This window comes from Rhamphochromis sp. 'chilingali' (assembly GCF_963969265.1).
Source record: "Rhamphochromis sp. 'chilingali' genome assembly, chromosome: 16".
In the NCBI taxonomy this organism is placed as follows: domain Eukaryota; kingdom Metazoa; phylum Chordata; class Actinopteri; order Cichliformes; family Cichlidae; genus Rhamphochromis; species Rhamphochromis sp. 'chilingali'.
The window spans coordinates 9,965,895-9,991,772 of record NC_137943.1 but is presented as its reverse complement, the minus strand read 5'-3'; the positions used below and the strand labels follow the sequence as shown (position 1 = coordinate 9,991,772).

General features: G+C 41.7%; 1 protein-coding gene across 4 annotated transcripts in view; it reads left to right on the top strand.

The window, feature by feature from the left end:
* Window positions 1-1,353: 1,353 nt before the first annotated feature.
* The window catches only part of LOC308412858 (disabled homolog 1-like), a 50,734-nt gene continuing 26,209 nt past the window's right edge, over window positions 1,354-25,878 (top strand). For 2 of the 4 annotated variants that reach the window (XM_080907496.1, XM_080907495.1), the window contains exons 1-2: window positions 1,354-1,817; window positions 22,712-23,335. In XM_080907496.1, the coding sequence (XP_080763622.1) occupies window positions 23,266-23,335 (70 nt within the window). In that variant the 5' untranslated portion in view covers window positions 1,354-1,817; window positions 22,712-23,265. Of the gene's footprint in view, window positions 1,818-2,455; window positions 2,728-22,711; window positions 23,336-25,878 lie in introns of those variants that run through there. The other 2 variants (XM_080907493.1, XM_080907494.1) reach the window with 2 other exon arrangements.

The window sequence follows — 25,878 nt, the reverse complement described above, 5'->3', positions numbered from 1 at the left end:
CCACCGCTCGTGACACCAGACAAAAAGAGGAAGACTGAGTCCATCTGTGAAAGCAGCAGGATTAAGCTGTGCTCAAGCCAGGAGCTACACGTCAATCAACCGCTAAGTGTTTGTGCGTGTTCTTGTGCCAATGTGCATATATGTGTGTGTGTGTGTGTGTGTGTGTGTGTGTGTGTGTGTGTGTGTGTGTGTGTGTGTGTGTGTGTGTGTGTGTGTGTGTGTGTCACATGCACAACTGTACACCCACATACATGTGCTCTTCTGATCCCACAGCGAGGACCCCAACTTTGCTGAATTCGTTCATAATCTGTGGGATGGAGCGAAGCCAGCGATACGTCCGTCACCCAACATAAAAAAAGAGAGAAACTTTATTTTTTGTGAAATGTGTGAAGTTGGCACCCGAGCATGAATCGTATGTGGCTGACATCTCCTTCATACTGTAATGTGGGATGAAGACGATGCTTTAAAGTGCTTCAAAAACAAGTTTGACAACAAGAGGGCCGACAAAGTACCGAAATAATAATAATAAAAAACATAAATTCATTCTGCAGGAATGTTCTACATCATTAGTGTACAGTCAGTCCCCCCAACACAGGTCACCCCCTCTCAATGGTTGCTGGTGCTCTGTCTCTCTTTGAGAAGCTTGTTGTCTCCTTGTCAGGACCCCCGACTGTTTGCCCATAATGCACCAGCACTCCTGCATGGCACCCTGTGAGGGGTGGTGGTGGAGGGCAAGTCAGAAGCCTTCAATGCGCGGGCCACAAAGACCAAAGGTAGGCGTGTGCTTGGAGAGGTGGGGGGCTTGACCTGGATGTTCCTCAATAAAAGGACCTTGAAGGCAGGGGATCATTACGCCTGCATGAGCCGGTGCGTGAACCTGGCTTTCTCCCCTTGACAATCTTAAGGGGTAAATTAAAATCAATACAGCCTATGATGAGGCGACTGCAGTGAGACAGGGGTGAGGGAAGGTAGGAGGTGGGGGAAAGAGGGAGAGAGAGTGAGCTTGGACTTGATGGATGGCTGGTTAAAGGGGGATGATCAATTACCCTGATGGATTGCTTTTTGGGGATCTCTGAAATGAGACAGATCTCTGCTCTTTAAAGGCAAATTCAGAAGGAATGGAGGCTCCACTCCAGTTTGCATGAGAGCCCTGCAAGGCAGGAATATTATTCACTTACATCTTTGTTGTTGTGAGAAGTGGCAACTGGTCCCTCCTCCTCTCCAGAATCCTTTATTTTTCGAAAATGTTTAATCCCCTTCGTCCCCTCCCCCCTCCACACATTCTCCCTCCAACGGATCCCCTCTCTACATTATTCTCTGTGCATTTTAATTTTTTTTTCCTTCTTCTGTCACCGGGGGCCCAGTTTTTCCCCGCCTACTCTCCTCATTTAAGCTTGAAACTAGAATACTGGAGCCAAGAAATAGTTAATCTCTCCGGCTGCTGCTATGATTGGCCGCTGTATTCAGCGCTTCAGCCTCCTTGAATGAGAAATAGGGGTAACCAAGCAACTTCAGTGCTGGGGAGAAGAAGATAAAAAAAGCAAAAAGATGATAGGGCTTTACGGGATTTTCACAATGATGGAAGAATTTTGAAGCTGTTAACAGAAGAAAGAAAAAAAGAGGAAGAGGCAATGTGATTTCACCTTGAGTGTCCGGCAAATGGAATTAACAAATGGATTTTCTTAAACGCGCTTCCTCCCTCTCTCTCCCTCTCTCGCTCGTTGAGGGGGGGGAATAGAGCGCTCAAATGAAGGAGACACAGATGTGGATTAAAACGCACAAATGGGACACTTCAGAAAAGCATCCACTGAGAAAAGGTGAGTAACATCTCAGCTTTTCTTTCTTTTTTTGAGGGGTGTGGGATGAAGAGGTGCTTCAGCATTAAACTGTGAAACTACAGAGCTGTTTAAGGATGCAAGGCAGCTCAGCGACATGTCAAGATTTATGGATGGGATGCGTTGAACGAAAATGGGTTGCGAACCAGTCCGCTGTGGATGACCGGGATACAAACACACACAGAGTGAAAAAAAAAAAAGAAAGAAAGAAAAAGGGAAAGAGAAACAAATGTGATCATGAAGCTGTGAACCTGATCGTCGGTGCTGCTTTGATGGATTTGAACGTGGAGTCCTCTGAAGCGCAAACGCCGGTCGCCTGTCAAATAACCCGCTGTCCCACGTCAAATTGCGCATAAATTACAAAGTGACGTTTGGGTTTTGATTGTTTTTAAACGATTTCAGCGGGTTAGCTGCTCATAGGGGCTTTTGGCTGTAGGATTTCGTGTAAAGGAACAAGTGTGAGAACAGGCGAAATCTTTTTTTCTCTGCCCACCACGTCTGTTGCTCTCGCCCCCCTCCACAATATTCAAATGAAGAGATGTTCTGCTGCAACAGCAGTAAGTCATCCTCAAACGAGTGCGTGTTAGCCCGCTCCGATGCTGAGCGAATGGATGAATGATGACGCATATGTTGATAAATGTATTGATTTCAGTGCGGAAGCGGTCAGGGAATGCTCCGCGGGCTGCAGTAGTAGGGGCTGAGTACCTGTGGATGAACGGTTGGATGGGAGCGCACAGCGCACAACGGCGCCGGTCTGTCCGGCAGCGGTGAGCAAAAATGTGCCAGAAACCAGTGCGTGGGCCTTCAGTGTGAGTCCTCCGGTCAGCAGCGACGTTCGTGGGTCAGTGTGGAGGTGGAAGCATTCCAGTTAGTCTTGGAAGACGTGGATGAGGTGGGTGGGTGGGGGGTAGCGTGAGACACGACTTCCATTTGCGTCATTTAAACATTTTTATTTTATTTTTTATGTTGATTTTTAATATATGTCTGGATTTGTAGGACTTACTTGCGTTGTATAAGAATGGCTAAACTTTGGTTATTTTATTTTTTAAAAGTCTGTTATCATTCTTGGTTCTATATTTAAAGATAACCCTAAACAGCAAGGTCCATCCCTAGTCCAGAGGCATTTCTTAATTAATTAAAAAGAGCCAAATATTGACAAAAATATAGTTTTTTCTGTTAACTCATTCAATAGAACAGGCTACTGTCCTGGCTGTTTATTATTTTGTTTTTCCCAATCATAACCTCTCAAACCCAACCCCCCTCCCCCTTTGGGTAAAATTGAATTGGAGCCAGTGTTACCAGTTCAAATGCAAAGTTCATTACTGGACCATATGTCAGTCATGATGCTCTGTGTTTTCTACATGGGTGCTTGTATGAGAGCAGCCGTAAATGATGGGAAATGAGCACTGTAGTGGAAATGTAGTAACACAGCAGCCATCAGCTACAGATCAGGGTGCTGCTGAAACACTGTGGCTCACCTGCATCTTGTTCATGCCGTGGTTTGGTGGGATAAAAGCGAAGGTCTGGGGCTAGGATTCTCATGCTGGTGCCAAAGTTCACTGGCGATTTCTGCAAGTCGCCCAAACTATCCTTCGTAATCTCCTTAGTGAGGATGCTCTGCAACAGAGCCTAAGCTGTGCTCAGTAGGTCGATCGTGGGATGGATGTGTTACCACTCTCACACACACATGCTATAATTTCCGGTTGTCACCCCCAGACATTTCTTTGCAGCCCAGTGTGAATTGTGGTGCTTAAGATAGAGCTCAACAAAACACTAGAGAGCATTAACTTCTCCAGTAAGGCCTTCTTTGTTGAGACTCCCAGTGGAATCAAGGCGCTTCATTTAGCTCCTGAAAGCGAAAGCAGCCGGTGCATATGGTGGATATAGCTTATCTAATTAAGACCATAATGAATTTTCCCCTTTTGCATTTGGAGGAAAGGTGGTTTGGGTATTTCTTCTCTGTGTTAACTCTTCACGATTGCATTGCAACAGTGTTGGAGCATTTTCAGCCTGTTGTTGTTTTGCACTTCTTAAATCTTTGGGCTTTTTCACCCCTTTGCCGTACCGTGCACACTCTGCTTCTCTTCTTTTGTTTCTGCTGGAAGCCTGGTGGATTATCGCATTTGTAGTTTCTCTTCATCTCGCAGCGGCATTCCCTCAACACGAACTACCAAGTGCTCTGAGGTAATGCAGTTTCAGACTCAGACACATGACTCCCGGAGTGGCCTGAATCTTTTATAAAAAAAGTAGCTTTAATGAGCAAGATTGTGCCTGAGTTCTGATTTTTGCTGGCGGCCTTATCACATTTAGTCTGTTCATTAATAAAGATGTGGCCCCTGGCAGAGGCAGGTCAGAGGTGACCTCGCTTGCAGGAGTTGAACAAAAGGGGGGAGATTGCTCTGATAACGGTGTATTGTAAAAAGCTGAATGATGCACACGTCCCCCCCCCCCCCCCCCCCCCAACCCGCCACCCTCCTGGGAGTGTAATCACCATGACAGGTGCAGGGAGAGTTGGGGCAACTTAATGTGTCAGAAGCAAGAACTCAGACTACTTGGTGTGAAATCAAAGAGCAAAAAAAAAAACAAACGGCCTTCCATTTTACAGAGTGCCATGTGCTGCACTAGGTTTTGGGATGAGTAACTTTGTTGAGTTTACATCAGCAAACTGGCACCATCTTGAAGTAATCCAACACAACCCCCCATTAAATTGTTTTGTTTTCTGCTATTTTGATGAACAAACAAAGTGTTAAATACTAAACTTTAAAGGTATTGGAAGGAATAGCAAGTATAAGTTGGTTGTCACATTACACCGTGGAATCTGTCAGTATCACACATTTGACCTGACAATATGTCCATTTTTGCTGTGGTCAGTTTGTGGAAAGCACACAAACTTTGAGGGGAGGACACATTTTGTGATTTTCTTGGGTCAGAGTTTTCATGTTGTTGTTTCTGTATTAAAAAATCATACAATATTAGGCATTTAAACTGGACTTTTATTAAAAAGTTGAAGGTAATAGCTTTGATTTGAATCAGTTCTTCACTACCCAACCAAAGCCATTTGGTAGCTAGGTCTCACTGTTACCCTGTGGTTGATTCTTTGTTGACAGAAAGGTTTTTGTTGAGCCATAAACCAGAGGAAGTATGGCTTTGTTGTGTTGTCTGCTAAAACTGATCACACAAAGACTTTATCCCTGAAAAACAGAGGTGTATGTTTGTCATGACTGACTTGTGTGATGCTGAGGGATGTATAGGCTTGCTAAATCACAACAAGCAACCTTATGGAGATCCCAGAAACTTTCCTTACCTGGTTGATCGAGCATGCATAAGGACTTAAATGGAGAGCAGTCAGTTTGATATTGATGCAGTTCATTTTTCTTCTCACTTTTACACCACCTTGCTCACTATTCCTCTGGTTACCTGTTGGAAAATCTTGCAAAAGAAATCTGTTTGTCTTTTAAAATATATACAGAACTTCTGGCCTTTTTTAAAATTATATCAGTGATACATCAGTGGAATTGGTTCTCTGTTGTTTTTGTGGCTTTTATAAAAGTGACATTATTAAAGCACTGAGAATACCTTAATTTCACTGCTCATAATACACAATAATTATCACTTGTTTAAATTCACATTTTAATTACAAGGTGTAATAGATGGTGTTCATTTCTAAATTTACATTTAGAAACACCATTGATAACTATGGAGACAACCAACCCCAGTTGGTGTTCACAACGTGTCATTGATGGTTAATTACTTTGTGATACAATTGACTGCAAAAATGAAAAGGATACCCATGTTTAGCTAGCACCATAAGCTCTGATTTAACAAAGGAATAGTTATTGAAAGCTATTCAATGATCAGCAATTCATGCAAGAGCAAAAAGTGTAACAACAAACCCTGGTCTACCCTACTAGCTGTTTGGCTAATGAGGAACTTGGATAGCACCACAAAGTAGTGCCTTCCTTTTTTGTTTTATAGTTGCAGAGTTGAGAGTTGCATATGGTCACTAATATACATTCATTCCATCCATCATTGTGACTAACAAAGAGCAAAGCACAAGTACTGAAGTCTTCATTCCCGCGCCGGATAAACTTCTGTGCTAACAAGCTAGTGTGCAGCCAGTGGAGCCAAGCTAAAGCTAGCTGTTGCTGTTTGGTTTGAGTCTTTATGCTAAGCTGAGCTCACAGGCTGCTGGCTCCAGCATCTCATGCAGTTTAAGGTCATGTTGCCCTTATTGATTTTTTCATCTAACTCTCAGCATGAAAGCTGTTTTTAACGTCCTCTAGGACAGCCGTCCTGCTAAGAACCAAAATATCAGGCTTGGACAGACTTCACATCAGCAATATCATGGTAACAGGACTCGCTTATTGAACAATCTCTCAGTAGCATCAGCAAGCAGTCATACAGAATATAAAATGCGAAACTGGAAAATGTTCAAATGAAAATACTCTTTTTGGACCTGTTTCAGTATAAAAATTGGAAATAGTCCACACTTTACATCTTCCACAGGACAGAGGCTGTACTGCCTTGCAAGTTTCTGTCTCTCGCTTCATAAAGAGTATCTGAATGGAAAAGCTAATTCTGTTTATGCCTTATTAATACATATGTTAAATTGTTTCCAATTTAGCTATTATATCCAAAATTAAAGAAAGGCTGAAGATATTAAGCAAATAAATCCACTCACATTTACAAACAATCAAACTTATAAACTTCTCCATCCAAAACTATCTCATTGTGATTTAGACAATTGTAGATAAATATGTACATTCTGCAAAAACAGCAATCGAGTACTGCTTTCCTAACCTCTTGTCACTTATCACACTGATCCTTTTGAGCTGATAATGAGGCAGTGACCCTAACAGTATAAACAGTTTCACTGGACTCAGATGGGGAAGTGAATTACCAGTCAGTCATACAGTTATTTCCATTGTGCAGAGGCGGGTGGCTAGTAATCCCTGTGCCTTGGCCTGTAACATCTGGTGAGTGAGTGAAGTGTTCAGTGTGAAGCCAGCAGTGTCAGCCTGCCTCCTCTGTTCAACTGGGGCAGCCATCACTGCCCGCTTCACTTCCAGAGGACTGGGCAACTTCAATGCATCAATGACACCAGCCATCACAAGGGACATGTAGCATGCCAAACCAATGATTCATTAGGACTCAATTAGCTGGGAGGCATGGGGCGCCCTGCCATATGCCTCGAGGTTCAACAGCAATCTGTACCCACTCTCCGTTACTATAATCTCAACTGTATTTTGGCACTGTAAAGTCTGTACATGTGTGCTGTATCAGTGGTGTACAGTAGCAGCACAAGGGCTGCAGTCTGCTCTTTTCCGCAGAGGCATCGTCTTTGTGCTATTAAAACAAGTCAGTAGCAGAGTTTTAGCAGCTCTGTTTCCAGCCGCCCAGCTTTTGAGCTGGAAATGAGTCACAATGACCTTCAGCTCAACTCATGTTGCGCCAGTTGGCACCGTATGAAATACTCATCCATCTACTGAAGTATGAGACTGTGGAGCTCCAGATACTGTAAATCTTAGGAGGTAAGAAAGGCCCTCGCTCAGTATCGACTTCTCTTCCCTTGCCAAGAGGCGGCATGCGCTGCAGACAAGATCTATCCGCCCTCAAATCTAGTTTGTCTTCTTATCTGTGCCAAGGTAAAGGACCCCCTCACCTCATTCCACATGCCCCTGCCACTTAATCAAAGTGTTCCATAAACAGAAATAAATGAAATCAGATAGGAGCAGGAGGCAACCCCTTCGGGGTAAAAAAAAATCCATTAATCATCAATACTTTTGAGATTTGAAAAGCAAATGCTCATAATTTTCTCTATTTTACATTGATTTGTAGAAATTTTAGGTCAGACGTCCTTGAAGGAACGGCTGAAGCAGGTGTAGGGCTTTCTTTAGCGTATATATTTAAAGTGAAACCTCCCATGCACATAAGGAAATTAATGTTGGTCACACGCCTCCCTCCCTCCATATCTCCAGCGTTTTTTCCGGCATATGATGGGACGGCTTAGCTGCTCATCCAAATCACATTTGATTGGATAAATTTATATGTAGGGCAGTGAAAGCAGGATGAGTCACTGAAAACACTTAACAAGAAAGGGATTTTGGTAAGGCAGTGTTCTCCATACAAACAGGTTTGCATCTCACGTGAACATCTTTAGCGGAAACCGGCCATCGTTCAGGAGGTTTTGTTGGTTTGGCTTTTGAATTTTCACATTTTAATTTGTGGAGCCTTTTTTTTTGGAGCAAGAAATAGAAAATGAATGCACGTTTTTGCGCATTAAAGGCCTAACGTTTCAATAATACCAGCAATGAGTGAGGATACAGGCAAAGTAAGTCAAGTCGGAGCCACTCTGCCCCAGTTGTAAGCACGTGCAGCCACCCAACTGCACTCCTCCAGCGTTTTCACCGCATTACCCAGAAACGCTGCGTTCGCGTGACCCAATTTATCAGTCTCTCCTCCCCATTCATCTGCTCTCACAGATGCACTACAGGAGGCTCCATAAGAGCATCCATCACCTCAGAGTAGTGAGATCCTTCAGTTTCATCCCGCTGGCCCGTTCTACAACCCTGTTCCCAACAGGCAGGACAGCGGGTCCATATGTGGCTGGCGATTATAACAGAGTGCCAGGCTGGCCGCAGCAGCCTCGTGTTTCAGTCTGTAAAATATGTAATCAAATATAAGCTTAGCCATGTTTTTCTTCCACTGACAGTCAATTTAAATATTGTCTCTGCCACATCTCCTTACTGCTGTACTTCTTCAGCCCCCTGGAGATAATTGGGCTGTTTAGTTCAGCCCGGAGGAGCTATCAGATTAAGTTTTCATGTGATTTCATCTCCCTCAGATTCATGTCTTTTTTTTTGTTGTTTTCCCCAGTGCTGCCATTTCAATTTACAATTTTGGAGTATCTGAGAAGCTAATTTTTTTTCAATTCACGAAAAGGAGAACTTTATGCCTCTTATGGGAGGCTGTAGTTTGTGTTTCCAATACTCGGGATGCCCTCATTGGTATAAAAAAGGGAATCCTCACACATCTAAAGAAGTTTCAGCAGCAAAGGCTACGCTACAGCATAACCTTCAGGATTCACCGGAAAGCTGGTGTATTAGACTGCATTAGTATCTTTTTGTAGCGGATAAACTGACTACTGAGTGTAGAATGTCTTTCATGTGGCCAAGCTGCTACACCGTAAAGATGTAGAAAAGCATAAACAGCATAAATAGATGCTGTAAAACTGCTGTAGCTCTTGCTGAGATCAAGAGAAATCTTCAAAAACCCAAAGTTCTCATTCTACCCTTAAAAAACAAAAAAAAAGACAGAATTTATATTCATGCGATCGAATGAGAGTACCACCTGAGTTATGCTTTTATTTTATCAGCGTACCGCGTCTTTTAATAACCAAGTCTGCTAAATTAAAAGATGCTGGTGCAGAACGTCTCGTAGCAGCGCCTGCAGGGAAGAGCCTCTGTATTTTTTATTTTTTTTGATGTGGAGTTGCACCGAGCAGCGAGCATCTGGCACAGCGGCGGCGGTCAGCATGACGCCTTCTGACGAGACCCTTTAGATCACTTCTCATCAGAGCATCGCAGTTGGAGACCACCCTGATACTTTGCTCTAATCAGCCGTCAAGTGTCATATTCAGAAGGCTTCACTCAGGCTTGTATCCAGCCTCCACTTTTGGTTTATACAAAACAACACCGAAGGAGCAGCTCCTTGGAGAGAGAGACGACACTTGTGTTGCTTGTGTGTGCATGATGTTTTTTTTGGGGGGTGTTTTCGCGATCTGTGCGAGATCCTGACCTTGCGACGCCATTGTAATGAGAGGCAGTGGAATATTTCACTTATCATTAGCAGCATGATTAGCTGCCAATGGGCTGTGCCTGACGTGGTTTAATCCTCCCAGTCTCCAGAGTGCGATAACATATGAGATGACAACAGTTTCACACCTCCCGTGGTTCCATACGTCGCAGCAGCCTAATCACTCATGTGAGATTAATGAGAGACGTTGAGGTGTGGTGGGAGATTCACTAATTACACCCGCGCATGCTGTAATGTAGTCGGGGGACTGGAGAGTTTGTGTGTCCGAGTGTATGTGTGTGGGTTTCTTAAGCTCTTTTTAATGTACAGTTTTATGAGATACCTGTTACTCCTTAGTGGGCGAGGGTGACCTCGAGAGGAAAGAAGAAATGGCTGTGTGGGGAAGTGGAGTAACAAAGTCAAATCACTGCAAAATATCTTTAAACCTGGAACGTTAACAAGTTGTAGTGTAGAATTATTAAAGGTGCAGTTAGTCATTTTTTCGAGGGGGGGTTATTTCGATGAAAAAAGATTGTTGCACTGATGAATATGTGTGTAATTACGCCTTCAACAATCTGATGCATTCACATAGAAAATGCACAGGAGCGAGTGCAGGTTCCTAGCATATTTGAAGTGGCTAGGAAGGACATCTACCTTCTAATCACATTTCACATATGTGGTTGTTAGAAACATATGTGGTACGCAAAGGAGAAGAAAAGTGTTGTATCACTTGTAGGGACATAAAATTCATGTCTGCGTGAAGGTTCATAGCTACATTTTATTGTTAGAGACGGAGTTCCCTTTAGCAAAGAAGCAAAAAATGCAAAGAAAATGAAAAGAAAAAGAGACAACACCAATAGCATCACACACTCAAGTGTGCATAAACATGTTTGTTTATTCCCATGCTGTCGCACTTACTTATTGTGAGCAGATTAGATTAGATTAGACACATGACTGTTCAGGCTCTGGACTAGATTATAAATAATAAACTGAATATAAGTTAACATTATGCCGGCTAATTTTATGCTCAAATGTCCTAAAATCACACTTTCCCTCTGATAAATTTAGAGTTTATTTACTAACCATCAGATTCCAATCTTAGATCTACTTCAAAGGCAGTTTTGCTAATGCTGGCTAACAGCAGCAAAAACAGCAATGCTTACCAACAGAAAAGTTCAACATATCCTCATCAACTCACCTCAGTATTGCTGTTATTGGTCAGAACTGAGCTTCACTGACTAATCAACTCATGTATGAATCTTTTACAAAGGTTCATAACCTCTTTCAGTGTAAATAAAGGTGGCTGTTTCCCACCCAGCATTGATAGTGGACTGAAGCCTACATAACAGGAAAAACCTCAAAGGCAAATCTGGTCGGTCTCTTTGCTATCTCAGTACACACATTACAGACAAATGGCAGCCAGAGGTTTTGATTTAACTGATTTGATTTAAGTGTTGATATTATTCAAATAAACTCATTACAAAAAGTAAGGACATTTGTGTGTTGTTACAGCGATTATTATGTTGCTGTAATGATTGTTCAGCAGAGTTGAATATGTGGGCTGAATAACTGACCTGGAAAACTTCTCCGTTATCCAGGTCATGATTGTTTAAGGAGCTTGGAAAGACAGAGTATGGACTACTTTAAGTTTCTTGAAGATGTTTTTTTACCTCTCATCCAAGAGGCTATGTCAGTTCTAAAACCAAATGGTGGATCTTCCGAGATCTTTAAATCCTGGGACTGTCTACCATTTGGTTTCAGAACTGAGGAAGCCCCTCGAGTGAGAGGTGAAACATCTTCAGGAAACTTAAAGAGGTCTAGACGCTTTCTTTCCAAGCTCCTCAATCTGCTGCTGAACCCACAGATGCATTACAAATGTGGCACAATTTAAGTGGAAATAAACAGGCATTCCAACACAGTAAGATTTATCGCCAACAAACATTGTTACAACAAAGAAATAATCCACCAAACTCAATTTCCTTATTTTTTGTGCTAAGTTAAAGTAAAAATATAGTGTGTACAAAATGTATTTTTATACCAACAGAAAGAAACACACCAGCTGGTTGCAGTCATCATGGAGAAGTCGTAATTTAACGTTTTTGATCTCTCTTGTCTGACTAAACCATACTATAGATAGGAATATGCATTTGAATTAGGAGGGGTAAGAAAATAAAACTTAGTTGACTGCAATCTGCAATCTACTGACATATATTGGTGAAACTTTACACACTGTAATCACAGGAATCTTTTGGGCAGTAGATTTGGAGGAGCAATCAAATTAATTGCGGCACTTTTAAAGCAGAACAAGGAATGTTTCAGAATCAGAATTCAGTTCCACCAGCTTGATGTGCCATAAAAGTGACGCGTTCGTGTGGAAGTGATTCGTAGTATTTGTGTTGGTAAGAAATACCAGACCTTCAAACTCAATACCAATACACAAGAAAACACCCAACACTGCTTTTCAGACTACAAAGTGGAAAATGACACAACGAATGACATCAATGATAAAATCTAATCTAATTATTAAAAAATCAAATCAATCCCAGACTTAAGGAGAAATCACTTTTTAGACACAAATAATTGTATTATCCTGTTAAGTCACACTTTCTGTTAATGTTATAGACAGGCAGGACTGATACGATATACTGCCCAGCTCCCATTTTATCATTGCTCTTTTACTATTAACCAAAGCTGCTAGCATCTATCTGAATGATAACCTAACTGGCAGCTAATAAGGCTATGCTAATAGCACTGGTCTTTTGTTTGCTACTGGGAATTTCAGACCTGCTCAGTTTTTGTTTTCTACATTGATTTCTGCTATGAAATTCAATTTAAGCTTGCGTGTCATGTTTTTGAGATACATATCAATGACATTTTGACACTTTTGAATATTAACATATATGGAAGTTTAGCAATTTCCCTCCAAAATTGTTGAAATGTGTTTAATCTAAAAGCAGAGCAGAAGATGACACTAGAGATCCGTTAAAACATATTTCTGTCAATTTGACTGAAAATAAAATTAGGTCAGCGTGCTAAAAAATGTTTGAGGCACTTGCTTTTGTCCTTGTACTGCACATCCTTCTCTCGTTGCAAGCACCAGCGGTAGCCACCTCATCATACTCGGATCAAATGTTCACTGATATCGTTTTTTTCGTCGTGCTTATATCTGAATGAAATCTTTCCCCGCGTTCATTGCTGACATCGCCCAGGTTTGGTGAAAAAACGTTGAGATGAGAATGTAAGAAGTGGCATTCTGGGACTCATTAGCTGGTACACGTTCAGCATGCTATCACAAGCTCAGCGTATCTCTCTGCTCTGTGATTACCAAGAAAATTCTGGGTAACCTGCACAAATGTTTCCCATGTTTCTTTTCTTTTGAACTCATCATGAAGAATCAGTTCACACATTTCAGTAAAAACAAACACTTTCCTTAATTTTGATGTCACTTTTCTCGAGATCAAAGTTTTTTTCTTAAATGCTGAAACACATCGCCGTTTCTGTCCAGTCATCCGAGCTGTCTAACACTTGGATTATCATAACTAAACAACTGAACTTTGCAGGAAGAGAAGACGGCACTGTTGGTCAGATGATTAACATCTGATTACCTAATCAGATGTTAATTTTTAGAATCAGCTGGAATCTGAGTAGCATTTTTTTACCACCCTGGTTTGCATATAAAAATTGTATTTCACTTGCTTCGCTTTCAGCAGCTTAGATAAGCCAAATCAGCATTTAGATTGAGATTTCATCTTGCATCCAGCAAATGAAAGTCCAACAAATACCCTTTTCTAGCTCTATTTCTGTTCTCCACCACTCGAAATGGCAAGTTGCTACCTGTTTCTTTCTTTGTGGTCTGCTTGATGCTGAGACATTAGAGTATAGTGGGATTTTCCAAGCGCACCTCTGTGCTGTAACTAAAAATTGCACTATGGCTGTTTTCACACATGAACTTCGGAGGTCAAGATATTGTTTGGAGTAGTCCTTTCTCAAATCTAAGATACCTTCTCACTCCTGAACATACCTCCTTTTGTTGTGGCTCCTGGTTGACTATTCAGACATGTTCTCACATAAAACTCCTTCTGGTAATATAAAATTTGGGGCTATGGCGCATGTGTGAAAATGGCTTGTGAGAACGGTGAGAGTGGAGCAAAAAGATAAACCGTTTAAATCTCAGTAAAGCTGACAGAGCAGCAGGTTTAGCCGATAATTCTCTGCAGGCAGAGCTCTATGAGAAACCCACCTTCACAATATTATTTAATGGTATTTTTGAAATGTAGACAATACTACTTCGTGACTAATATTATTAATCTACACATGTTAGAGATCTGAAGAAACTTTCAACAAATCTTTCACACATCTGTTGATCATTTATTTAGATCTATACAAGGACGTACAAATAATATTCCACATTACTACAAATCACTTCCACACGAATGCGTCACTTTTATGGCCGAACATGAAGATGGTGAAAAGGAATTCTGGTTAAACATTTCTTTCTTCTTTAAAAGAAAGTGCCACAATTTATTTTGGTGCCCCTCCAAATTTCCTGCCCAAAAGATTCCTGTGATTGAAGTGTGTAAAGGTTTCACCGCTATTGCAGTCAACTAATTTCCGTTTTCTTACCCCTCCTAATTCAAATGCATAATCCTAGCTATGGTGTCTTCTATAGGACACCCATTTTAAAATGTATTCCACTACAGATTACAGATTACATGCCCCAAAATGTATTTTGTAATGTATTCCGTTATGTTACTCAATGAGAGTAACATATTCTGAATACTTTGGATTACTTAACATATTATCATGCTTTTTACAACTACATGAATGTACTATTGCTGTGTGATTTATTACTATTACTGAAGGCTATTCGCCATACAAATACTAGATTTTTAAATCTTAATATAAAATGAGTAACAGTAGTGTGGACACAGCGATCTCGTATACAAAACTATTCTGTACGTATATAAAACAGGTCCGCGGCTCTGAACCGTAGTAAAGGGACCTCTGGCTAATACCTCGGGTTCGTGTCGGGCTCGTAGCTGAAAAATAGCTTTACTTTGTTGTCTGGGTCAACTTTGCTAGCAAGAGACAGGGAGAGGCGTTGAAAGGCTGCTCCAACGGAGCTTATTGTTTCAGAGGAAAACTCGAACACAGCGTACAGTCGAGTCTTAATAGCTTACTTACAACTGGGCTACACTGCCCATGAGGCTACATTATTTAGGGCTATGCCTGTAACACTCTGCCTATTGCCTTCATATTAAATAATTTTTTGAACAATAATTTAAAAAAATATTTCTTCACATCATTATGCGGGCTGCAAGTAGAGATGACATGGGCCGCGAGATTGAGATCCAGGCATTAGAGCCTCTTAATGCGTGTTTTGTTTGGGTTTTCATCCGGCGTGGAATTACCAAAAATAGAAAGGGGACAGCCTAACATATGAAACAGGAAAAGACCGCCGTGTAATCCCTTTATTTCAACAAAGTAACTGTATTCTAAATACCACCTTTTTAAACGGTAACTGTAATGGAATACAGTTACTCATATTTTGTATTTTAAATATGTAACGGCGGTACATGTATTCCGCTACTCCCCAACACTGAGGACAAGCAAGTTTAAGTTAGCCAAGGGAGCTTAAAAACATTAAATTAATGCTACTCCATAATGACTGAGGTCAGCCGGTGTGTTCCTATCACTGCTGGTGTAAAAAATACATTTGATTCATGTTTTTTTGCCATTTCAATTTCCCCCGCAAAAGTCTCAAAAATGGTGTTGAATATTTTCTTGGGTATTCGTATTGACTTTGAAGTTCTGTTACTGTGCCAAACCTAATGGAGCCAGAACTATTGTGTTCTTTAAAATCCTAACCATAAGTGCAATATTGTGCCCATCTCAACTTAGGCTTTAGCAAAATGTTGTGACAGCAAGTAGAAACACTAAAAACTTTCATCTCAAGATGGATGTTTTGGGTTTCCCCTCAAGTTCATTAATGTTTTCTTGCAGACCACAGGTAAGGCTTTTGTGCTTGATCATGAGCACTTTAATCTCTGCTACACAGGACTGTTGTTGGGAGTACTCCTCATATACCTGTCAATGATTCTGCATTAAACGTGCGTCTTTTAAGATGCGAATAGTAAGAACAACAAACCGTGAAACTAGTTTCACGAAGAGGCTGCTTGTGTATCTTAATTATACCCATGACCCATGTGTAATTAAAGAGGACACCTTTTGGCTATTTATTTAGTTCAAAGAGAACACAGAGGGAAGAGGGGGGAAAGCCCTAATTGTCTCATTAATTACTCTCCACATGAAATAATGACCAAACCAAGGTATCCACAGCTCTTTTGTAACTGACAAAAGAGAGCAGAGGAGGGGTGGCAGCAAAATAAAACATGCTTTAACCTCTTTTCACAAACAGGCATTGTGTTGGAAGAGAGGGAGACAAAGAAAAAGAGGGCAAATGAGATCAGGGGCAGGAGGGAGGAGAAAAAAAGAGGTAAATACGCAATTGAAAGAATAAAAAAGGCTGAGATTGAAAATTATAAATACAGAGCAAATCAAAGAGAGGGAAGCGAGACAGAAGGAGAAAATATTGGCTGTGAGGTATCGTGGTGTTTGTCCAGGCTTTCTGGACTCTGCCCAGTTCTCTCTCCCACCAACATGGTAAATAGGCTGTTTTAACACACTGTTCAGGCACTGAGACACAAACAAACCAAATCAACACTAAATTAAAGACTCCTCGGGGAGACCACAGACTAACATCAGAGGGGGTGCTTTGGAAAGCCAGATTCAGCAATTAAGTGTTCCAAGAGAGGTCCTGGAGTCTCGCGCCAGTTTCCAGACCTGCTATATTGCCATGGCTGTAATTAGATGAATAAAAGAGGAAATGTAGTGTAGCTTGTTTTCTTGCTTTTGTTTACTGCTACCATTGGGAGCAAGTGACACTTTATTAGCCTGAATATGTCTTTTATTGAGGCAGTAGAGGCCTAAGAAATGAAAACTTCCCAAATAAACCCCATTAATATTTGCATCTTGAGACCTATGCTGTGAGTGTATTTCTTTATTTATCTCGTGAGATACACACACAGACACACACACTCACCCCCTCCTCATACTTGTTTGATCTAAAATGGGCCCAATATCCTCCAGCTAAGCTGGTCAAAAGGATAATGCAGGGGCACTTTGAAGGGCAGCTTCTCACTGCCCTTTGCTTGCCAGCCACGAACATGCTGGAGCCACGCCTTACTGAGTGCACAGCTCAGAGCCCTTTACGGGCAAACTTTAAATCTGCACAGCCAAGCAGCTGCGTAACAACGCTTATTTATACCCTCAACTGAATTTTTTGTATGTATTTTCTTCCCCCTACTTCACAGCTCACACACTTCACTATTCTATCATCAGAGGCCCTCAGTCTTGTCAGAGAGAGGTGAACTAATGGGCCGCGGCTGAGCAGCCTGAGCTCAGAGGCTATCAGTTCCCCCTGGAAGGCCAGGAAGGCAGAGAAAAGGAGAAAGGGGAGGTCCTTCTGTTCTTTAGCCTCTATATTTCTTCTTCTTCTCCTTGGGATCACCAACTGCCCTCAGTCTGTTGGTTATCCCTTCCACCACACTGGGCCTTGCTGTCTTTAGAGCAGGGAGAGTGGGACTGTTTGGGGAGGTTAGCACCAATAAGCTTATAAAGACATAAAATTAACATTGATCAGAATTGTAACTATGGTTAAGGAAGTGATTCCTCCACACGTATCTTCTGTACTGCTATGTCCCAACACAATGCAAAGCAGCTTTCTCAACTCTACTCCCACAGAGGTCCATTATCTTGAGACTAGTGTTATATCCTCATAATACTGTGGCTTATCTGAAGAAGAAGCCAAGCAATAACAGTTGCTTAAGCAGCTGATAACGTGAAAGTTAGAGGAAATGGTCTTGCACTCATTTAGAAGGTCTTATTTTGGCCTCTATTAAAGAAGCCCTGTGTAAAGCTGGAACATCTTTCTATTTGTCACCGACTGAGAAAAACGGTAGCTGTTCAGCACTGTAAATAGAGCTCAGTTGAACCAAGTATTCCTTTAACCTTAACTAGAAATGGCTTTGTGAACTTCTGCACAGGTAAAACTTTAACCATTAGAGATAAAATATTAAAAGCCGTCCCACAGATGTGCCTTTAGGTACAGCAACCCTAATAACTACTGATTCTACTTGGATTCTTTCGCTCTGATCAGTCTGCATTATTTTCAATAATGTCTTCCTTTAAATCATTGATATCCATTTTAGACCCCATTCCTAAAAGACTGGTCAGGTTTCACCATTAATAATAATAATAATAATAATAATAATAATAACAGACTACATAGCAGGCTTTTAAGGTGGCAGTAATGATACAAATACTTAAAAAGGCATCACTTGATTAAGCTGCCTTACCTAATTATAGACAGATTTCTAACCCTTCATTTATTTAAAAAAAATGTTGAACAAGTAGGTGTAAAACAGTTAACTGATCATTTATAGAGGATTTGATTATTCAGTCAGGATTTCGAGTCTTCTTTACACACAAAGGTTTATTATGGAGTTCCACAGGGTTCTGTGCTAGGACCAATTCATTTTACATTATGCATGCTTTCTTAGGCAATATTTTTAGAAAACACTGTATACATTTTGAATGCTGAACAGATAACACCCAGCTTTATTAATCCATGAAGCCAGATGAGACAAATTAACTAGTTAAACTACAGGCATGTCCTAAAGACATCAAGGCCTGGATGACCTCTGATTTCTAAATTCAGATGTAATACTCAGTCCTAGCTGGGACTAGAAAATGAGAGCACATTTCTCCCCTATTAGCTCATCTTTAATGACTCACTGTTAAATTCAGAAATGAATTTAAAACCCTTCTCTTTATATGGAAAATATTGAATAATCAATCATATCTTAAAGACCTCATTTGACCTTATTACCCTAACAGTTCAATATCCTAACAGAGAACTTCACTCACAGACTGCATGCTTACTTGTGGTTCCTAAACTATCAGGACAGACGTAGGCTTAAAACTTGCCTTTTTTGTTAAAGCTTATAGCTAGAGCTGGATCAGGTGACCCTGAACCATCCCTTAGTTATGGGCTAGGCTGCTGGAGGGCTTCCCATAATGCACTGAGCATTGTTTTCACTCACTTCTTCTCGTTGTCTATGTGTTTATACAGAACTCTGCATTTAATGATTAGTAATTATTAAACTCTGGCTTTCTGTCCTGTAGTTTGCCTTTTTTCCTCTCTCTATAAAGTCCTTAAAGTACAGCCTTGCAGAACCATTTCTATGGTGGACCATTACTCTGAAATGCTAACTTTGAAATCTTTAAACATTTTCCCAGTGGCCTTACAGCTATAACTAAGTTTAATGTGATTAACCCTCAGAAAGCCCTGAAACACATGGTCAGAAATGTTAATAGATGCCATGCTACCATGAAGACCCATGTACCAATGAACCACTCGCTAATCAGGAATCTAATTTGTCCAACAAAATCAAATTAACGTTATCATAGATTAAAGGGCCATCAGACTAGGATGACCTTGTTGTTGATTGTGAACCTGTGATAAGGCCTCTTTCAGAATAGAATAAAATGTCCAAATAAAAATTTTCCAGCAGAAACAGTCGGTCGGTCTGTACAACCGTAGATAACACAAGTTAGCACAGCGAGGCTATTCTGAGAGGAGCTTTCCTAGGCCAGGTTGTGACAGTTGTGTCCCACTCCATAAGCTGGAGGCCATTTAGTAACAAAGATGACCAGCGCGAGGTGCCAGAGCCGGTCTGTCGAACAAATGTTCCACGAGCCCCGGGCCACACTAGGCTCAGCTAAGAACAGACAGAGATGGTCCTGGGGACGGGGCCTCCCCGCTCCTCAGCTTCAACGTGCAAGCTGGAGTGCAGGCTGCACCTTCCGTCGGGACCACTGTGAATAGAGGTGTAATTGGCCATATCCAGTCATAGATGGGTGTTCAACCTTTGTTGCTCATCAGTGGCAGGATACACAGAGGCTTGTCTCACAATATGAGGTTGATTGTGCAGTCTATTAAACACCAGTCTCAGGAGGAAGTGTTTCTCCTTGGAATGCTGGAGCTTAGAAGAATCTCCAGAAAGATCTGATTCAAAAATCGGCTCGTGCTCAGTGATTGCCTATTATATCCCAGAGACAGTAAACATGATTTAAAAATTGATCACGCTTAATTAATTGCTTTCCTCAGCAGAGACGACTAAAGAACTAGACTCAGTAAATTGTTAGAAAATCACAACCTTTTGTTTCTCAGAAGCATAAATCAAAGCTGTAAATTATAGTTTTTATTTCATTCCAAACCAGTTATCATGTTATGCAAATTTCTGGTTGTATGATACATGCAATAATTATGTAATTATGGAAAGCATTTCATCCTAATACAAAGAGTCTGCATGACAAGATACAGACACCTGCATGTCGCCCAGAGGGTCTTTTTGAAGAGAAGGTAAATGTTCCTGTTGAAACTAGAAGGGCTGAATGCATTGTGAGCGTCGTGTTAAAGAAGAGTCAACCACACAGTAGGTTTGTGATGTTGATTTCTATAAACCATTTCTATAAACCAACAGGGTGAATATTGAGACACAAACAGGTGATGCACATTTCAAGAACAGAGTTTTGAAATTCAGGCAGATAGAAAAAAATGCCAGCAGGGGATTAGTGGAGGAAAATAAAGACATGCATGAAGAAATGAAATTGACTTTGCTCAAGGAAGTTTCCCTTTACACGTGAGAGCAGCAGAACAAAAATGAACAAATTAATAAATAAGTGGTGGCTTTTGTTGAGGGCTTTTAACATCCCCTAGCAGTTGAGAGAAGCAGGAAAAATGAGCGATGCTCGTTAACTCTGACCCAAATCCTAAGAGACAGTGGGAGCTGTTAAAACACGGAGCAGATTGGGGAGTCTGCGTGACCTAGATAGCATTGGTTTTGAAAAGCAGCCGTACTTCACATTAAATCGCTCCTACGTCTAATATAATGAGGCATATCTCCCTGGTCGGTAATGAAAATTACATTCTGATAAGGTTCTTTGTGACATAGAAAATACCTCTCCCACCACTGACACTCCGAGGCTCTGTCTGAGACGCAGTTGGTAAAGTGCGCCTTCGTCTGGACTTGGGTGGCATTATCTGGCTCGTAAGCGCACATGAATTGTGACACATGGGCTAGACATCCAGAAGAGAAGCGGTAGTGATGAGACAGCCAGTGGCCAACTGTTGTTCAAAGACATTATATGTGTCTACAACTGACTTTGGAGACTAGTGGATTAATGTTACACTCACACTGGGAAAAACAGTGATTGGAAGCCATGGTATGACCAAAAGTATTACAGCTGTGTGCAGTGAACTTGTGTGAAGTTGCATATCAAGGGAGTATATGTGACCAGTCGCAGTCACCTACCATCTTCAATGCATCTTTGGCGTGATGGTAGTAACACAGGAATAAGACAGAGTCAGTCTGCTCTCAGTTTGTGGTCAAATCAGGTCAAGTTGGTGATTATATGCAATCTATTTGTGATAATATGGTAACTGACTGTAAGAAAGTCCATCCAAATAGTGATAGATAGTGATGTGGTTGCTGCAGGGCAGCAGTTTAACTACAAAATGACATAGGTTTTTACTTTTACATAGGAATATAATCATAGTACAACCTCTTAGCAACCAATAGAGCCGAGTCCCATGCTGCAAAGAGATGTGTTGAAAATGAGTTGTGCTTGTCAACGTAGACTGACTCAATTCATTTCAGTTCAGTTTTATGTATGTAGCCCCAAATCACAACCACAGCCACCTCAATGTGCTTTATATTGTACGAAGAACCCCAACAATCAGACAACCCCCAAAGAGAAAGCACTTGGCGACAGTGGGGAGGAGAAACTCCCCTTTAACAGGAAAAAACCTCTGGCAGAATCAGGCAGCCATCTGCCATGACCAGCTGGGGGTGAGGGGAGGAAGACTTATACTGATTTGCAATGTGTGGGCAATCTGTCTGTGTTAATGAATAAGAAGGTAATTATTTGTAAACCTTAGCCAGTCTGTCTGAAAGCGTTTGCATTTGAACTGTTGCAGTACTAGAGCTTTCATAGATAAAGCTGTTTTATTGAGCTTGTGGGCAGACAGGAAACACCTCTAGGCTCAGACAGCACTTATATAAAACAAATGAAAAAATTTATTTTCTAGACTGGGCATAAAAGATGGACACTGTGACTGTGCCACTCATGCGGCAGTATTGCATATATTAGTAGGCAAAATTTGTCCACTGGATACATTGTCTATCCAGATATGATGATTAATAAATAGTATGAAATGTTTTGAAATTAATCATAAAATGACTAACTGATCACACTCCTACTACACAGACAATGTCACACAATGTCACGCAGGACAATGTGTGGCCGGTGCTCGATGGGCTCCATCTCTTTTCAGGACAGCATAGGCTCAAGGCCTCTTTCTCCAACAATGGCACGTCACCATGCCAACAGAAGCTGTGCCAGCCACAGCGTCAGCTTGGCTCAGCCACCGTGTTAGCAGTGGATGATTCAAGGGCATTAAAGCACAGTGTGTGTGTGTGTGGGGGGGGGGTTCTAGTGTATTGGTGGCAGTGCCAGGATTCCCACCACAGTTTGCTCTGAAACAGCCTGTCATTCATTGCTTTCCACTACTTCCCCTCCTCTCATGCTGTTGGCCCGAGCTGGGAGCATTACCAATCCATCTTCTGAAAATTTGTTTTGCATGCACAGAAGCACCGGTCATGCTCTAATGTACTATATTTACTCAGAAGCAGAACATAAAAAACAAGAACATCAAATATTTCCCCACAGGTCTTCTTCAAGGGTGGGCGCCGAACAGCAAGCATTTGCTGCACTCTCATTACGGACTGATGATCCAGAAGAGATAATAACATCTTTGTTGATTTGTTAAATTAGTTCCTGCCATTTCGTGTCTTAAATTAATGTTGTAATGAGTGATCAAGGGGCATGTGTCTTTTTAAGTTCTTACCACCTCCACCTTAAAATTAACCATCACCCCCTGTCTCCTTGTCTTGCAGTGCTCAGTGCAAGTGACTGTGATGGGCTGTCAAACCACATCTAAAGTACTCTACCAAAGAATAATATCCACTCCTGACCTACTCTGAAGAAAAATATTTCATTCGATCAATGTCGCAGTCTCCCCCGCAGGGGAATTACTGTTGAACAATAGGTGAACCCTAAGAAAAGAGCAACACTGGACCATGTGATACTTGACCTTCAAAGAAAGAACTCAGGTGCACTCCAGAAGATGTCAAATCGGATCTGAAGCAGCTCTCAAGAGGATCGCCCAGCTCATAATTCAAGCACTTTTTCATGTTTTGTTTTATCATTACTCAAACACCATGGGCCAAAAGTGACAGAACGTAGTTATTTTGGCTGGATCTTCATCTAATGAGGAGTACCAGACATCTCACCATGGATTTGAAGGAGATTTTCTTCACCAAAGAGCAACAGTGAGAAACATCAGAGTGGGGGGGGGGATTGGACACTGGAGGCTTGGAGGATTAGCTTGGAGTGCTGCTAACCCATGGTGGATCTGCTGTGAGTGGGGAAAGGGACTCAGCGGTGGAGGATGTCAGCAGAGGCCGAACTCCAGCCGGGTGTCAAAACCAGCCAGCGAAAGGAGTCCAGGAGGATCAAAGGTATGTTCTTACCTTTGCAACACCAGAGCGTCTGTAACATAGATGCTTGTAATATATCAGGCTTTATTATGTTTGTTTGTCAAATGAGATAAAGGTCTGAGATATAACGTTAAGGGAAAAGTACTCAAAAGACACGAAACGTGACATGACGAAATGGGAACCTGAAAGCTTTCTTATCTTCATCAGGTGGTGAACGTAACTTTTCACCTTTTGGTGAAACATCTTGGATAGAGTTAAATAACGCTGGGCTGCACGGAAAAAGGCTTCACTCAGTCAGGTTTGCCGAGAGGCTCCCTGTCTCATCCCGGGGATCCAGATGTAGTAACAGCTATTCCATGTAGCCCCAGGCTTCGGTAGCGACGTGATTTAGGTGTCATGGACAGGGTAATTCGCACTCTGTCGCTTTGATGAACAGCATAAGTGAAGTAATAGGACGAGGCATTCTCAGAATGCTCACTGGGAGATTGAAATGGGATTGAAAAGGCTGAGAGGGGGGAGGAATGAGGAGATAGAGGGGCAGAGAGAGTGGGATTCACAGGGAGGGAGAGGAAAGTGAGAAAGAAAAGGATGCTTTCTCTTTCTTCTTCCCCATCTTCATTTTGGCTTTTTTGTTCTCATTTCTCTGTCCACAAATAAAGCCACTCCCAACTAGTCCTGTAAATCTGGCTTCTGCGGGCTCGCTGTAACGAGGCCACGGGGCCAGGTCCTTTGCGGCTGTTTCACTGGCTCTGTCGACTTGCTCAGATAAATGGCCCGCTGGAGGAGGGCCCATCGATTTCAGTTAAGTGGAGGGGGGGGAGTAGAGCGAGGGGGCAGTTGCACACATGGCCATGTGGCTTATTGGTGGGGACTATCAGCACAGGCTATCAGCCCCTGACTTTACCATGCTAATCACATGTGCTGCAGGGACTATTATCACAATCAGCAAACATGCTATTTAGATCCATATAAATGGAAATCAGGCAACATGAATACAAGCAGACTGTCACGCAGCATGGTGACTTTGAGCCAGCTGGGGCGAGGTGAAGGGCACTATCAAGAATCAGGCTGATGACATACAGAGGAGGGGAGAATTATTGGCCACCATGTACATGTCATTTTTTAATAAGTATTTCCAAAGTGCTGTTAAACAGAGCAAGAAATTTTTAACACAGCTTGTCCAAACATCATGGTTTTATTTTGGATGCTTGCATTATTTAGTTTACACACAAACAGAATAATGTCACAAAAACCCCAAACTACAGGTCAACAGGTCAGAATAATTAGCCCTCTTCATGCTAAAAGTCAGTTATGTGGCCTTCTCGCTGGATAACAACCTTAACAACCAACAAGCTTTGTGTTTTGGGTTGTTGTCACGTTGGAAGACAAAGTGATGACCCAGACCTAGTTTTGGTGCTGACTGCTGGAGGTTTTCTTTCAAAATCCTTACCTGTCCTTTATTTTTTCAGTGCCTTTTTAGTGTGTGGGCTGGCAGCCACATGCCAAATGGTTAGAACGCAGCGTTCCCTGTTTGAGTCTCCCCCGTGGCCCTTTGCTGCATGTCTTGCCCTCTCTTTCTCCCTCATTTCCTATCTATCTCAATTTACTATCCAATAAAAAAGGCCAAAATTAAAACTATTTATCCTTCTTTCTTTATGATTCCTTCCACCTTGACAAGTTTCCCAGTTCCTAACGCACTGAAGCCTACCCACAGCATTATACTCCCACCATCGTGTTTCAGTGTGAGGATAATGTTCTTTAGGTTTAACTGATCTCCCATCTTTCTCAGAGAGTCTCTGTGGCCAAAGATCTCTAGTTTCATCCCATCTGACCAAATAACGTGCTCCCAGTATGCATAATCTCTCTCCAGGTTGTCCTTCCTGTAGTTGTTCTGGGTCTTTAGAAACATCTCTCTCAAGTTTTCTTTCCTGAGTCGTTGAAATCTTTTGTTTCCTAGCTCTGTATATACTCTATATCTGGAAAATAACACAGGGGGATAATAATATTGACCCTGGTTATTTTGGTTTTTTATCTGAAACGGTTCACTGAGAAGGGACTGAAAAAGAGATGATATCTAGTGAGCAGCAGTTCTCTGTGTGAAAATGCTTTGATAATGTCGGAGGTCAGAAGAGAATGGCCAGGCTGTTTCCAATAGGAAGGAGAAGCTAACTCAAATACTTACTTGTTACTACCAAGCTATGCAGAAGAGCATCTCTGAACAGAAGACCTCATCACATGTCATGGGTTACAGTTTGTTCGGACTCAACAAAATTGGATAACAGAAGACTGGAAAATGTTGCCTGCTCTGATGAGTCTCAGTTTTGGCTGCAACATTCAAATAGGCTCAGAATTGTGGGTAAAACATCATGAAAGCATGGATCCATCCTGCCTTGTATCAACGATTCTGGCTGGTGGTGGTGCAATAATGGTGTAGGGGAAATTTTCCTGTGACACTATGGGGCCCTTTGTGCCAGCTGAGCATTGTTTAAGCACCACGGCTTATCTGAGTGTTGTTGCTGACCATCTCTTTTTGACCACAGTGTACCCATCTTCTGATTGTTGCT